The sequence below is a fragment of the Cimex lectularius genome, unplaced genomic scaffold, assembly GCF_000648675.2.
Source record: "Cimex lectularius strain Harlan isolate CLEC.00 unplaced genomic scaffold, Clec_2.1 scaffold21, whole genome shotgun sequence".
Lineage (NCBI taxonomy): Eukaryota > Metazoa > Arthropoda > Insecta > Hemiptera > Cimicidae > Cimex > Cimex lectularius.
The window spans coordinates 1047594-1060640 of record NW_019392671.1 but is presented as its reverse complement, the minus strand read 5'-3'; the positions used below and the strand labels follow the sequence as shown (position 1 = coordinate 1060640).

The following is a 13047-nucleotide window of genomic DNA, read 5'->3' as shown; positions in this document are numbered from 1 at the left end:
CCCAAGATTGTGGACCATTTTATCCTGGGGAGTGTTTTAGTTATGTCCTCTCCTTCGAAAGTATCAAATCTTTCCCTAGCATACCTATCGCATTCTACAAGGTAGTGTCGAGTCGTTTCTTCCTTTGTTTCGCAGAAGCGGCAAAAAGGGTCTGGTAGAGTACCCATTATGAAGAGGTGTCTTCTCAAGGGGCAATGGCCCGTTAGGATACCTATCAGCCTCCTAATTCCCCTCCTAGAGTGAGAGAACAACCATTTCGTTTCTTTAGGTTTGATTTCCTTCAGAAACTCCTTCGATTGCCTGCATCCGGGGGACATATTCCATTCTTTAAGGAATTGTTTCATACCCCAGCAACTTATACTCTCTTTCGCTGAGCTTAAAGAGTGGGGCAATACTGGTTGTGGCCCGACAAACGCAGTATTTGATCCTTCCTTGGCCAGGCTGTCCGCCTCCTCATTGCCATAGTGCCCCTTATGAGCAGGTATCCATATGAGGGTTACCTTATTCTCATACCTGGTAGTAATCCTAACCCGGCAACCACCTTACGAGACGATCAAATTTTTTTAGCGGAACACTCAACGCGGAGCGGCAACTTCCTTTTATAGAAAATTCCCTCCCTTTTCTTATGGAGAGAATTCCACTAGGCACACACTAGGCGAAGAAAGTGGTTCCAACAAGACAACAGTCACCTCGTTACCAATTACTTGGACATAAACCATACAGGGAGATGGATTGGCACACAAGGTCCTATTCGTGGCCTCCGAGGTCACCAGATTTGACCCCCTTGTATTATTTTCATTGTGGGCCATTGAAGAACCGAGTGTACGTGTATTGTGTATCCAAGAATTGGAACAACGGATTGTTGTGGCTTGCAGAGAAATCCGCCAAAAAATAATAGAAAAGCCCACAAATGAAGAATCCCTGAAATGTACAGAGCTCTGCGCATTAAACGTATTTGTATTATAAATATAAATTTTAATAAACGGTCACATTTGCAACGATACATAATAACAGCTGAGAGTCATTTTTAAAAAAATGTTCTTTTTTTCAAAAATTAATATCCGCTAAGCGTAATAGCAACCCGACGATCCTTACCCTATTCTGAGATGATTCCTATCCTAAAATTAACTTGCTAATGATAAAAGTTTTCTAAATAAACTTGTTATTACAAAAACATACCCCCTCTCTCGTCTAACGTCGGGGGCATAACTCAGAAATGGCTGATCCTATCAAAATTTACTTTTCAGTATAAGTGGCATAAAATAAGCCCAAGAATTGAATTGTACAATAAAAATATGGGATTCTCATTTAAAATAACAAAGTTAGTGTCATTTCCCAGCTAGATGAGAAACTTATGTCAAATTTGTAACCTGCACGCGAGTCCTACCCAAAGTTAACTTGGAGTTTGTACAAGACCATTTTTTGCTAAAGTTAATCGTTTCTGATTTAAATGGGTCGACTATAAAAGTTGATACACCCTGCATATCAGTTGATTCGTATTTTACGTAGGATAAGAAAGTAATATGCTGATATGCTGTTTCACGGAATTTAAAAAAAACTACGATACCTCCAAATGAGATTGTAATTATGACCGAAGGATTAGCAAACGAAGTTTTAAAAAAAATTAATAAGAAACAAAGTTGTTATTCGTTTTTCACATACAAAATTTCCCCAGGCGATCCAACCCAAAACGCATGCTTTTCCCAGTAGTACTTTGACCGAAGGGGGTTAGCAAACTAAGTGCAAAAATGTTTTTAGCAGGAAACAAAGTTGATGATCTTATTTCCACCCCGAAACAAATATATGATTACATATATTTGTAAAAATTAAAAATGTCTTCCCTCAAATTTTTGTTTGTTGTAAAAGAAGTGATAACATAGAAAAAACTTCACCACAGGAAGCTTTACGAGAATTTAGAGCCTTAAAAACAACACGTAAGGAATTTTGGTTTCCATAAATCAATTAGACCTGAGATAAACAACAAACAAATAAGACGTTAGAGAAGTGTTTGTTGAATTCAGCCTTATATGTCTCACTTATAATATCATGATAAAACAAGATTCCTCGCTGAAGATGGCGCAACATGTTTGATCAGTTCATTAAATCCAGAGGAGTTGTGAATTTCGTAGGTGAAACACCGTAAAAAATCACCTCCTGCTTTCCAGCCTAAAAATCTCTATTTTTTATTGTTATAAAAATTCGTATCTAAAATTAATCCTTATTGAATTCTTCAACACATATTTGTTCTACCTTACTTTAGTGCAAGTATCTTTTGGTTTTTGTAACTTTTTATACAATCTAACCTCAATTAAATTAATAACCTTTAATCACAAAAATGGCGATAAATTTATAATAAATTTACACGTCTACAAGAAACTTTAGGGGACATCAATCAAACCACACAATGGTATAAACACGGCTTCCATGAATAAATTAGAACTAGAGGTATAAATACAATAATAATAAATAAATATAAATATAAAACGTTTGAAGAGGGTTTGTTGATCTCATCCTTAATTTTATTGTTTATATTTTTTTCTTTAACTTATTTTAACATAAACTCTAAACATTGGACACAGGCTGGAAATAGAAACAGTAAGCTTTTCCACGGTTAATAAAATCTAGAGGAGTTGTAATTTTTTGTTGGTGGAACACAAAGAAAAAATCTCCTGCTGATCAATCCAATATAAAAATCTCGATTTGTTAATATTATAAAAATTAGTATTTAAAAGCTTTAAAGCACGTTTGGGGAGGGGAGGCGCAATGATTAATGCATTGACACGGCGCTTATCACTGTAAGCAGCGGCACTGCACGCGAATCCGACATACTGCTAATGTTTTTTCTCTTTTTTTAAACACCGGCACTCGTTTTAATCTCATTTAATACAATTCTTATATTATTTTCTTATCCTTATTTATAGCAAAACTAATATAATGATAATAATAAAGTTGCTGTACTCTGAAACACAATTACGTTTAATAGTCCGTTTGTATATTCAAAATACTACTATTCTGATTCTTTGGTTTTCAAGACATCGGTCCAAAATTTATAATCGGACAAAATTGGGGAACAAAAAAAGATAAGAACATTGTTGTGGGACATCGGAAGGAGGAATCCGGAAGACAGACAAGTAAATGGCGTGAACAGTGGTGGGCCCGTAATCCGAGAAAAGAGGATTTGTGTCGGATGTACTCAAAGGATGAAAAGAGGAGAATAAAGGTGGAATTAGCAGGAGGAGAGCAAATGTACTCGCTATCTCCTGCTCTGACAACACATATGTCGACATATTTCTCCTTCTTTCATCTTTTAATACAAATCCTTAACAAATTCACACACACACACACGTACGTACACATACATTGGCACGGCTTCCTTTTCCTTAGCACAGATTTCCGCTTTCCGCCCTCTTATGTCTTAGCCATTTACTACCGACCATTTTTAACGAGGAAGACCACTTTTTGTACATTTTCTTCCTGTAAGAAAATTTTGTGACGTATAGGCTTGAAGAATTGCACATCGAATTGAAAGGCATGTTTAGCAAATTTAAACTAATAATCAAGGAAAACAGTCGTTATGTTTTTGAATAAATTGACTGTTTAGACAATTATTGAAAATAACCGATCATGAAAGTTATTATTTGTCTTCTTACTGGAAATATTAAATACAGTAAAGTGGAAAGACAATAAGAACAATACTCCCATGGGCAACCGTCTGAGTACTTTGTCAGACTTACAACTTTTACTGTGCTCTTGATTTGTATCCTTCATTCTTTTATCCAACCTAATAATATTTTTATTCGACTATTGAAACAAATTCTGATATTGAATTATTTTGTCATTATTGTGATTTTGGAAAGTGTACCACCTTGAAAATTGCCGTCTTTTTTCTCTGAAGGGCGAACTTAATTACGGTGGGGGTGAGGGCTCGGATGTGGTGTTCCGAGGGCATGCGTGCTTTGCCGAGGGGTTCTAAACCAATAATGACGACATCACTTGTGTCTTGACAAGTGATCCGAGACAAATCCTTCCTGACACCCAATCATACAGCAAAGATACCAATCATTATCACGGTGTCAACTGCTTTTTGTATCGGTTCCTTCTCGGCAAAGTGCCTTTTCCGCCGGGCGTAGGAGTTAAAACTGGAAAAACCCCTTGACAACCCGCCTGCGTGATCGAAATACCGACTTTACTATTTCTAGAAGTGGATCCGCCTGGACGGCAGGAGATGGAAAAATTCCTTAAGGGGTAGAGACTGTTTTTCAGACAAAAATTCAAATTTCTTTATTTTTAAGTACATTTCTAATCGTAATTATAACTTTTAATTTTGATACCCATTTCCTTTACAGATAAGGACGCGCGTTCTATTTAAGCATCAAACTTTAAAAAATCTACCTACTTCAAGGTCATTTAGTTTGTTCAAAGTGAGGCAAATAAAAAATAAAAAAATTTCAAAATTTATGTCGGTCTATTAAAACCAATCTTTTTTTCATAGTATGCTACAAATTCCTATCTAAAGGTTTTTTTAAATAGTGAACGGTTGATTTTTACCAACAATTTCAAGCTGTCTTAGATTTTTACACCATTTTTACAAATAAAGAAATTTATTTCTCTGCTCCTTAATGTTTTTGTAACGAAAATATGAATATACAATGAAAAAAGAATCTTTTCAATATCATGATGGATTTTTAAATAAAGGCTACCACTAGGTTTAAAAAATACAACTTTTCGGGAGAATCGATTTCTGATTGAGATCTAATTTGCCGAATGTGAAAAATACATCATTTCAGGAGAAGCTATTTTGTGATCTAGCCTTTTTTCAAATTATTTTTAGCTACTCTATTTGAACTAGATGGATTATATTTTCGAAAAGCGTTTCTTTTTCGAAACCTGTACTTTCTGCTTAAGTTGTTGTCCGATTTATGACATAAAATTACACACCGATTCCTCTTGCGGTAGATTTGAGTGTTTGTCACAGAATTTACCTAAAAGAAGAGAGTCTACAGACAGCTTAAGGGATGACGAGGTGAAATTTCATAAAGGCAAGATATACCTGAACTCATGATTCGCAACTTTCAAAACATTATTTGAACAACTTCTAAACCTAAAAACCTCATTGGACCTGTTTCATTCTGTGCAAAAAATATTGTTGTTTAATATAAATAAATAAATAGAATAATTTGGTATGTTAGGTGAAAATATTGCAAAACCATTGTTATTTAACCTCTAACCGTCCTAAAACCTGTTAATTTTTACATGGCTTTGTGTTACCTTTAGAATATTTTTGCTAAAGTTGTATTTTTAAGGGAACCAATACTTTTTATCAAGAAACAATATATATCATTTTAAAGTCGAATTGTCGTCTATGTTTTTAGACATTGCAATAATTATGTTACGTAACATAAATAGGACGATATTTGGCCTCTGGTGCGGTCAGAGGGGGTGGCCTGATAAAAGCGAATCACGTATTGTAGACCTAGCAGTTTCATTCTCTCGTCTTCCTACTTACAACTATGCCGTTACAATTTTCCTCATTCCAACCATTGGGGCCCTGCTCCCCTTGCTCCCCTTGCAAAAACCTTTCGATGATCAAGTTGTACTAAATTATTAGAATCATTGACATTATTATTATATTAGGGTTTTCTACTACGTTTTTATCTGCTGTTTCATGGGATTGGTCTGTGTGGACAGGATGTCTGTCATTGGGCAAAAAGTAGGCAGTTTGGACAATGATGCCAACCAGTTTTGACTGGAACGATTGAATTGTTTTGGATCACTTGGTTAAACTCTTCAGTTTAATTCCGTACAGAAAGTTTCGATCTGCTGACAAGTATTTCTATACTTTTGAGTTCAATATAAGGGTTCCAAATAAATTCTTTACCGAAGTTAAATTTCAAATAGCGAAAGACTGTCATTTCCTGGGATTTGATATCGCTGATCTTTGAAATAATATTCAAAATCGTCTGCATTCATAGTCTACAGTCAAATCCCCCCGGGTCAAGATCTTTCAGACCGCGAAATGCTTCTTGCTCGGTTCGATCCGTTCTTTTCTAGAATTTATTGAATTTTTTCCGAAGAAAAAATGTAATAATGTCCTAACAAGCATGTATAGGCTACAAATAAATTTGAAAAAAGTCTACTTCTAATTTAAAGTGTGAGCTTTTACTCTCCGAGGGGGTACGGTTTTTCTGTGTCCAAATTTTAAGTTAGTTCGAGGAATATGAAATTCCCAGAAAAGAAAAAAAATAGGTTCTAGCAGTACTTCTTTTTGCAGATAAAATGTGGCATGGATTTTCTTGCAGATGGCAGATTCGCTAAAATTTGACATCCGCCTAATGAAAACGTTTCTTTATATTTTTCAATAGTTATTGAAGACAGAGATTTGAATGGGTGAAAAAGAGGACCGGGGGCAAATGAAACAGATTCGTGTCAGGTGAGAAGATGAGAAGAGTGATAAATGGGTTAGACAATTAAGAAGAGAGGTCGAGGCCCCTCGGCAGATAGCATTCTAATAACGTATAAAACAGAGGGAGCTTTGTCGCCTTATCATAGGACGGCATCTCACTCTACGATTGTCCCCCTTGCCCTTTAACTTTGATCTTTGACTGAGAGACAGAGAGCCTCGTACAAAAACTTCCAACTTTGTATTCATAGGAAGACCGAGCTTTCTCTTTCGCCATCTCTCACCCTCGACGAACTCTTTCCTCGCACCCTCACCTAATTTTCTGATCCCCTGGCGAATGCTTTGCATTTCTCAGGTTATCTCGTTCTCAACTCACCCTCTTTAATAAATGAGTATTTGAAAATATTGTGAAACGGACTTTCCTCTTACAACTCAAACTATTCTGCAAGCAACAAAGGAAGAAAATATAAAAACATCAGCTTACTTCATCTCAAATAAAGTCCAAAATCTTACGTACAGTTATTGTAAATAGAGTTTTTCCATTTTTCTATTGTTGACAAGAGAAGTGACTTAACTGTTAAAGTCCTTGGATGTTGGGACTGAGTCAGTCTGCAAGAAAATAGAGATCGCCTGTAAAATGATGATGACCTTAAAATAGGTCGAAAGCTCGGCAGTAACAACGGAATTCGCTTTCTTCTTCAATCCAGAGTTTTCGTGAATATAGTCAATAACTAATGGAATATCTACTTCAGGAGAAAGAATTGCAGCAATGACAGTTAATTTCCTTGTAAAGAAGAATGGAGTCAATGGAACTGAACTAAGGAAACACGAAAAATACAATAAGCCTCAAGGCTGCAGTACTTGGGAAACTCCCCACTGCCTGGGACCTTCACCATCCCATCCTATCCTAACATGGTATGTACATTTTTCAAAAAGTCGGAGAACACCTCAACGTGCTGAAAAATTATGGATTGACTACCTCGTTCCAGCCTAATTTCTTGACAAATGGAGACTCACTGGTGTACTATAAATAAAGAGCAGGTCTCGGATTTTTTTTGTTTTTTTGTTATATGGACCCTCGGGGTGCCGATGTTTTTGAAAAAAAGCCCATTTGTAAGTATGTCGGGTTCGAATGCAGAGCCGCTGGATTCGAACCCGGGACCTTCACCTTTCAGTGATGAGAGTCGTGTCAACGCCTAAACCGTTGCGGCCACCGACGCCCCCCTGAATATAGCTTTTAATCAGTGCGGTCTATAACTAATAAAGTATCTACCCCGGGATAAAGAATTGAAGTAACAACAGTTAACCCTTCTTCTTAAATGAACAATAGTCAATTGAACTGGACTAAAAAAGAAAGAAAAGTGCTATGCGCTGAAAGACAAAACCCCGCTTCCTAGCCATCATCATTGGCATGTTTAATTTCCAAATCCCCTTATTGACATTATGCACTTAAATTTAAGTCTGATTAACGAACAGATTTTTATATCTGAAAATCTGTAAGGTTCTCTGAAAAACCTTCTGGTTTTTGTTTGGACGAAGTATATTGGGTATAAGAAAGAAGATAAAAAGCGGAAGAATCGACTGTCGTGGTTTTTTATTTGTTGGCATTTCAATTTGTAGCACCTCTACTAAAAGGCTATTTCTGGGTAAGTAGTGGGAAGAAGATATTTGGTTTGGCGAAGATTTCATCTCGCAAACAATAACCAGGGAGGAGGGGGAAGGCTGAGGCTTAGGTAATATTTATGTTATGCTTAGAGCATAAACAAACTCGGCCCGAGAAATCAAAGGGGTGGCGGGGATTATGAACGGGCGGGCTCTGAGTCCTGTTTACATTGGTTAGCGTTTGAAGTGTCGGGGAGACCTGCCTTGTCTCACTTCTACTCTCTCTCATTACATCTGTTGTTCTTGCCTTCCACACAATTTAGTCTCACAAGTACAAACAACTGAGCTGTTTGGGAAATAATCTGACACTAATTCGCCATGGGTAAAACGCGAGGTCTGTTTAGAAAACACAATCCAAGCATCTCTGACTAAACTTAGAAATCTTCCGGTCCAAGAGACACTCCAACATTGCTGGATATGTCATTCCCTTCTTCACATACTTATCCATGAAATCCATATCTTCAAAGCTCATAGAAATAAATAAACATTTTATTTATTTCGAAGGACGTGTCGGTCAGGGAAGAAGACTGTTTAGTGTGCTTAAAAACAGTTACCGCGTTTCGACACTCTTGAAACCATCTTCAGTAACTAAATATTTTACTGTTTCCAATTTTTAGTTAGCCTGATTTTTTTTCTTCACTGTGCACGACTAAAAAAATGGAGGAAAGAGTGGCCTTAAGCTTCGAGAGAGCTAAAACTTTAGACAAAGTTTTTATGTGTTTTAAAACCATCAAATTTAAAATTATAATTAACTAGACAATCAAATGGTCTTTAAGGTTGGATGATCCCTCGTTTTATCAACGTTTCGATGATAAAAAATTAAATTTACTTTCATCCGAGCGCTGAAAAGAAAGTGATCGACCTAAAAAATGTGAAAGAGTTTCTGTTTTGTTTTATGAGTTTCAAGTGGCTAAAAAAATTAGAAAATCTCAATTCCTATCAATTTTTACTGAGATTTCAATATAAAATTTAAAATTGATTGTGAAAGTTGAAAAGGGGAAAAATGTCTAGTGTATTCTACAATGTTACTTCTGGACAATGTTTGTCATTTTTTCCAGAAAGTAAAGAAGAAAAATCATTAGAAACAAATCACCTTTATCCGGGGACGTGTAGGACTCGAGAAAGTACACGGGCCATCTGAGGACTTTCATTCCAAAGAGGCGGTGTTATGCTACAGTCGCGATTATGATTCGAGGCCGGCCGTTCTAATCTCTATCTAATATCCGATGATTAGTCGTTATCATCTGAGAGAGAAACAGCTTTAAGCCAAAACATAATACAATTCAACTGTAGTGATCAATTTTCACGGCTCGCCCTTAGTGAAGATGAGACATTTTGAATATTCGCCTTTGAGTCCGCGCGTCTTCGCCGTTTGGCCTGACAAGTACGAATTTCCGCGTCGATCCATCATCAGTGGGCGTCTTTTCAAACTCAATCGTCGAATATTGGTAAAGTGTTTACGTCTTATCACTTTTTTGAACGTTTAAAATCAATTTTCCAAATCATCTATAATCCTCATTGATCGAATATTTTTCAAACCTCCTTTTCTGACAATACATGAGTTTTATAATAAAAAAATAATAAGGTAATATACTTAATCCATATTAGACTAAATTCGAGGATACCTGGTAGTTATATAAAAATATTAGGAAGGATTGTATACTAGCTATGAATGGGGCTCTATGAATTGGATCTCTGCCTGTATATATTTAGTACGGGTGGGCGTATAGGAAAAATTATTTGGCAACACAACTTATTGCATAAAAGAGAGGGAAACAACTAGAATTACCAACCACTGAAAGACGCGTAGCCGTTAATTAAACGACATTTAAATATAAACAGATTCTCATGTCAAAACGACCTGATTTATTTCTATTGTTTATATATTATGCTATTGTTCGACTGTCAGTTCTTTAAAACTTAATTTTCTTTTGCAGTTTCTTGGTAGCTCGGAAGCGCAGAAGCAAATGGAAATACAACAGCGGGTTCATCAAGAACAACAGCTGAGACAAGACCACATACTTCAACAACAGCACAAAATACACGAACTTCAAGTACGATTTTTTTTTAAATTATAATCAGCGCAATTATGTACATTGGACACTAAACATTCAAAAATTTACCGTTTGAAAAAAAATTCATTCTTTAAACTTTTGAAGAATGAACGTGATTTACATCGACAGTATCAACTTTCTTCTTCGATTCTTTCAATTTGGCCTTATCCCTCATTTTTATATAGAAAATTGTATATATCAACGTGAAGATATAAAAGAAATACAAATTTTACACTGTTATAAGGTGCAAACATGTCTAAAAATTTGATCATATTATGGAAAAATAACCAAACAAGAAGGTGGCTTAATTTTTATTCGTCCAAATGCAGCAGCATATTTGTCATTTTCTCTTCTTTCATTATTCATTTTATTCATAGGTTTTTAGCACTGAAATGAACATATGTTTGCCTGCAAAAACGGTTGACATCTTTTGCTAATAAAATATATTTTATCTGTTTAAATTTTCCTACTAAGAAAGTACCTTTTCGCTTCGCTTCCTCCATAGTTTGACATTTTGACAAAACCAAGTTTATTATATATACAATGTTCCTTGTTTTCCCACCATATCCAAACGTTTCTGATAGACACAAAATTTTAAAGTTGATTTAGCATTTAAATAAAATGTACTATGTAAAGAGTTGGGCAAAAGGAACTGAGTGCTTTTCTTTTCTTTCAAAATGGCCTTATACAATACTTCATTTTTATGTGTACAATTGTATATAATATATAAAAATCAATACTCGAGATAAATAGAATTTTTCCATTGATATAAATCATGCCCTGAAAACATGATCTTATTATTGAAAAATAACCAAACAAGAAGTTGGAATTTATTAACCGTCCAGCATCAGCAGTATATTTGTCATTTTCACTTCTTCCGATACACATATTTGCCTGGGCTTTTAGCACGAAAAACAACACACATTTGTCTAAAACAAAGTCCTATGCTAATAAAATACATTTAAAATCAGTTTAAATTTCCTGATTAAGAATAGAGGTCATGATTTTAAATTTGCCAACCAAGTATTCAGTTCCCGGCTCCATTCTTTGGCAATTGAGCAAAACCTAGTTTATTATTGATAACACCATTCCATGCAAACGTTTCTGATAGACAACAAATTTTTATTGGTTCATTAATCATTGAAAATACAATATACTAAGACTAAAAGGTGTAATTGTTAGCAAAGCCAAGGCCTGTTGCTTATTACCTGTCTTACATTCTTCTCTTAATCATATTTTCTGCATGTCCTTCTAAATTTACACAAACTCTTATTTTTCTAGAGTAGTTGTCGTTGTTCAGAAGCTCTATTAATTATTTGGGGTTTTATTTGAAGTAAGCAGTCTTATTTTCTCTCCTTTGATTGTAAATGCATTCCAACCTACACTGTGGCACCTCATCAGTTCACTTTATAAACTTCTTGAATCTTCCATTCTAACTCGACTAAGTTAGATTAAAATACCCAAAAAGTCTTAAAATATACTAAACAATTACAATTATAAGGGAGGATGGATGGATAGTACATTTCATCCAATCTACTAAGCTGAAATCTAAATTCATTATGGTTGATGTAATTTTTATTATAAACCTAAATAGATTAATAATTTTGAATATTGTTAGTAAATGTTTATATTTGTTAACTGTGTAAAGCATTAGAAGTAGTTGAAAAATTAAGTGTATTAATCAAAAATCCAAAAGCATGACAAAGGAACTGACTTTCTTTCTTTAAAAATTCACCTTATACCTGACTGTTAATATCAGTTATATCAATAAAATATAAAATTTTATTGATTTTTTAAATAATTTTAATTAGGAGGAAGGATTGGCCAAAAAATAATCAAAACAGGCTAAAAACAAAACTGACTTTCTTTCTTTAAAAATTCACCTTATACCTGACTGTTAATATCAATTATATCAATAAAATATAAAATTTTAATGTTTTTTTTTTAAATAACTTTAATTAGGAGGAAGGATTGGCCAAAAAATAATCAAAACAGGCTACAAACAAAACTGACTTTCTTTCTTTAAAAATTCACCTTATACCTGACTGTTAATATCAGTTATATCAATAAAATATAAAATTTTATTGATTTTTTAAATAACTTTAATTAGGAGGAAGGATTGGCCAAAAAATAATCAAAACAGGCTAAAAATAAACTAGCACATTAACAAGATAATTGTCAGAGTTTAAATTTATTAGCTTTGTTTTCTTTGAGCCATAATAAGAATTTCTTGTTATAAATATATTCAGTATTGCATATCCTAATTTATTTATTTATTTATTTTAAGAATCAGATATCATCGCAGTATGCTTCCTCGAAAGGAATCAGCTTGGGTTCGCCTCAGAGCTTGATGTTCCTTCCATTTTTGGATCAGCTTCGAAACCTTCAGCCTCAGGCACACCATTTACCCCAAGTATCCAACGATTCGACCCCTAGCAATGTAAGGATGATTCTTTTTCTGCCAATACATCAAAATTAATTCTATATCCTGTTACAGAGTGGAGACAATTGGTGCGGGAATGTAGAATCCCCTCCACCTCAGGATCCAGATGCGCCTCTCAACCTTTCAAAACCCAAAGCGACTCCAACAGGAAGGACTGAACCTAGTAATAATTCACCTTCACTTAAGTTAATACCTCCAAACTTGCTCATGCCGAGAGCATTTCTTCCATATGCTACAATGCCGCCTCGTGCAAACAGCCAAAGTAAATGCATACCTCAACGATTGTCTTATTTTTATATTTTATTAATAAAATGTCTTCATAGCTAAATTAGGCATTGTGGGAGCAAATGAAAACGACAAGTTGCCTGCTTACACAGGACTTCATTTGTATCCGCCACCACATCATCATATCCTCCAACAACCTCACCGTGAAGAAGTCAAAGAGGACAATGAATTTTTATCACCTTGTCATAGTAAGTCTTTCCTAA

The 13047-nt window shown here is 34.9% G+C and overlaps 1 protein-coding gene across 7 annotated transcripts in view; it reads left to right on the top strand.

Annotated features, from left to right (window-relative positions):
- LOC106668565 (transcription factor Sox-13) overlaps positions 1-13047 on the top strand; it is a 597903-nt gene that overhangs the window by 583576 nt on the left and 1280 nt on the right. For all 7 annotated transcript variants that reach the window (XM_024225288.1, XM_014397456.2, XM_014397454.2 and 4 more), the window contains 4 exons: positions 10000-10116; positions 12404-12556; positions 12614-12821; positions 12883-13032. In XM_024225288.1, coding sequence (XP_024081056.1) covers positions 10000-10116; positions 12404-12556; positions 12614-12821; positions 12883-13032 — 628 coding nt within the window. The remainder of the gene's footprint in view (positions 1-9999; positions 10117-12403; positions 12557-12613; positions 12822-12882; positions 13033-13047) is intronic.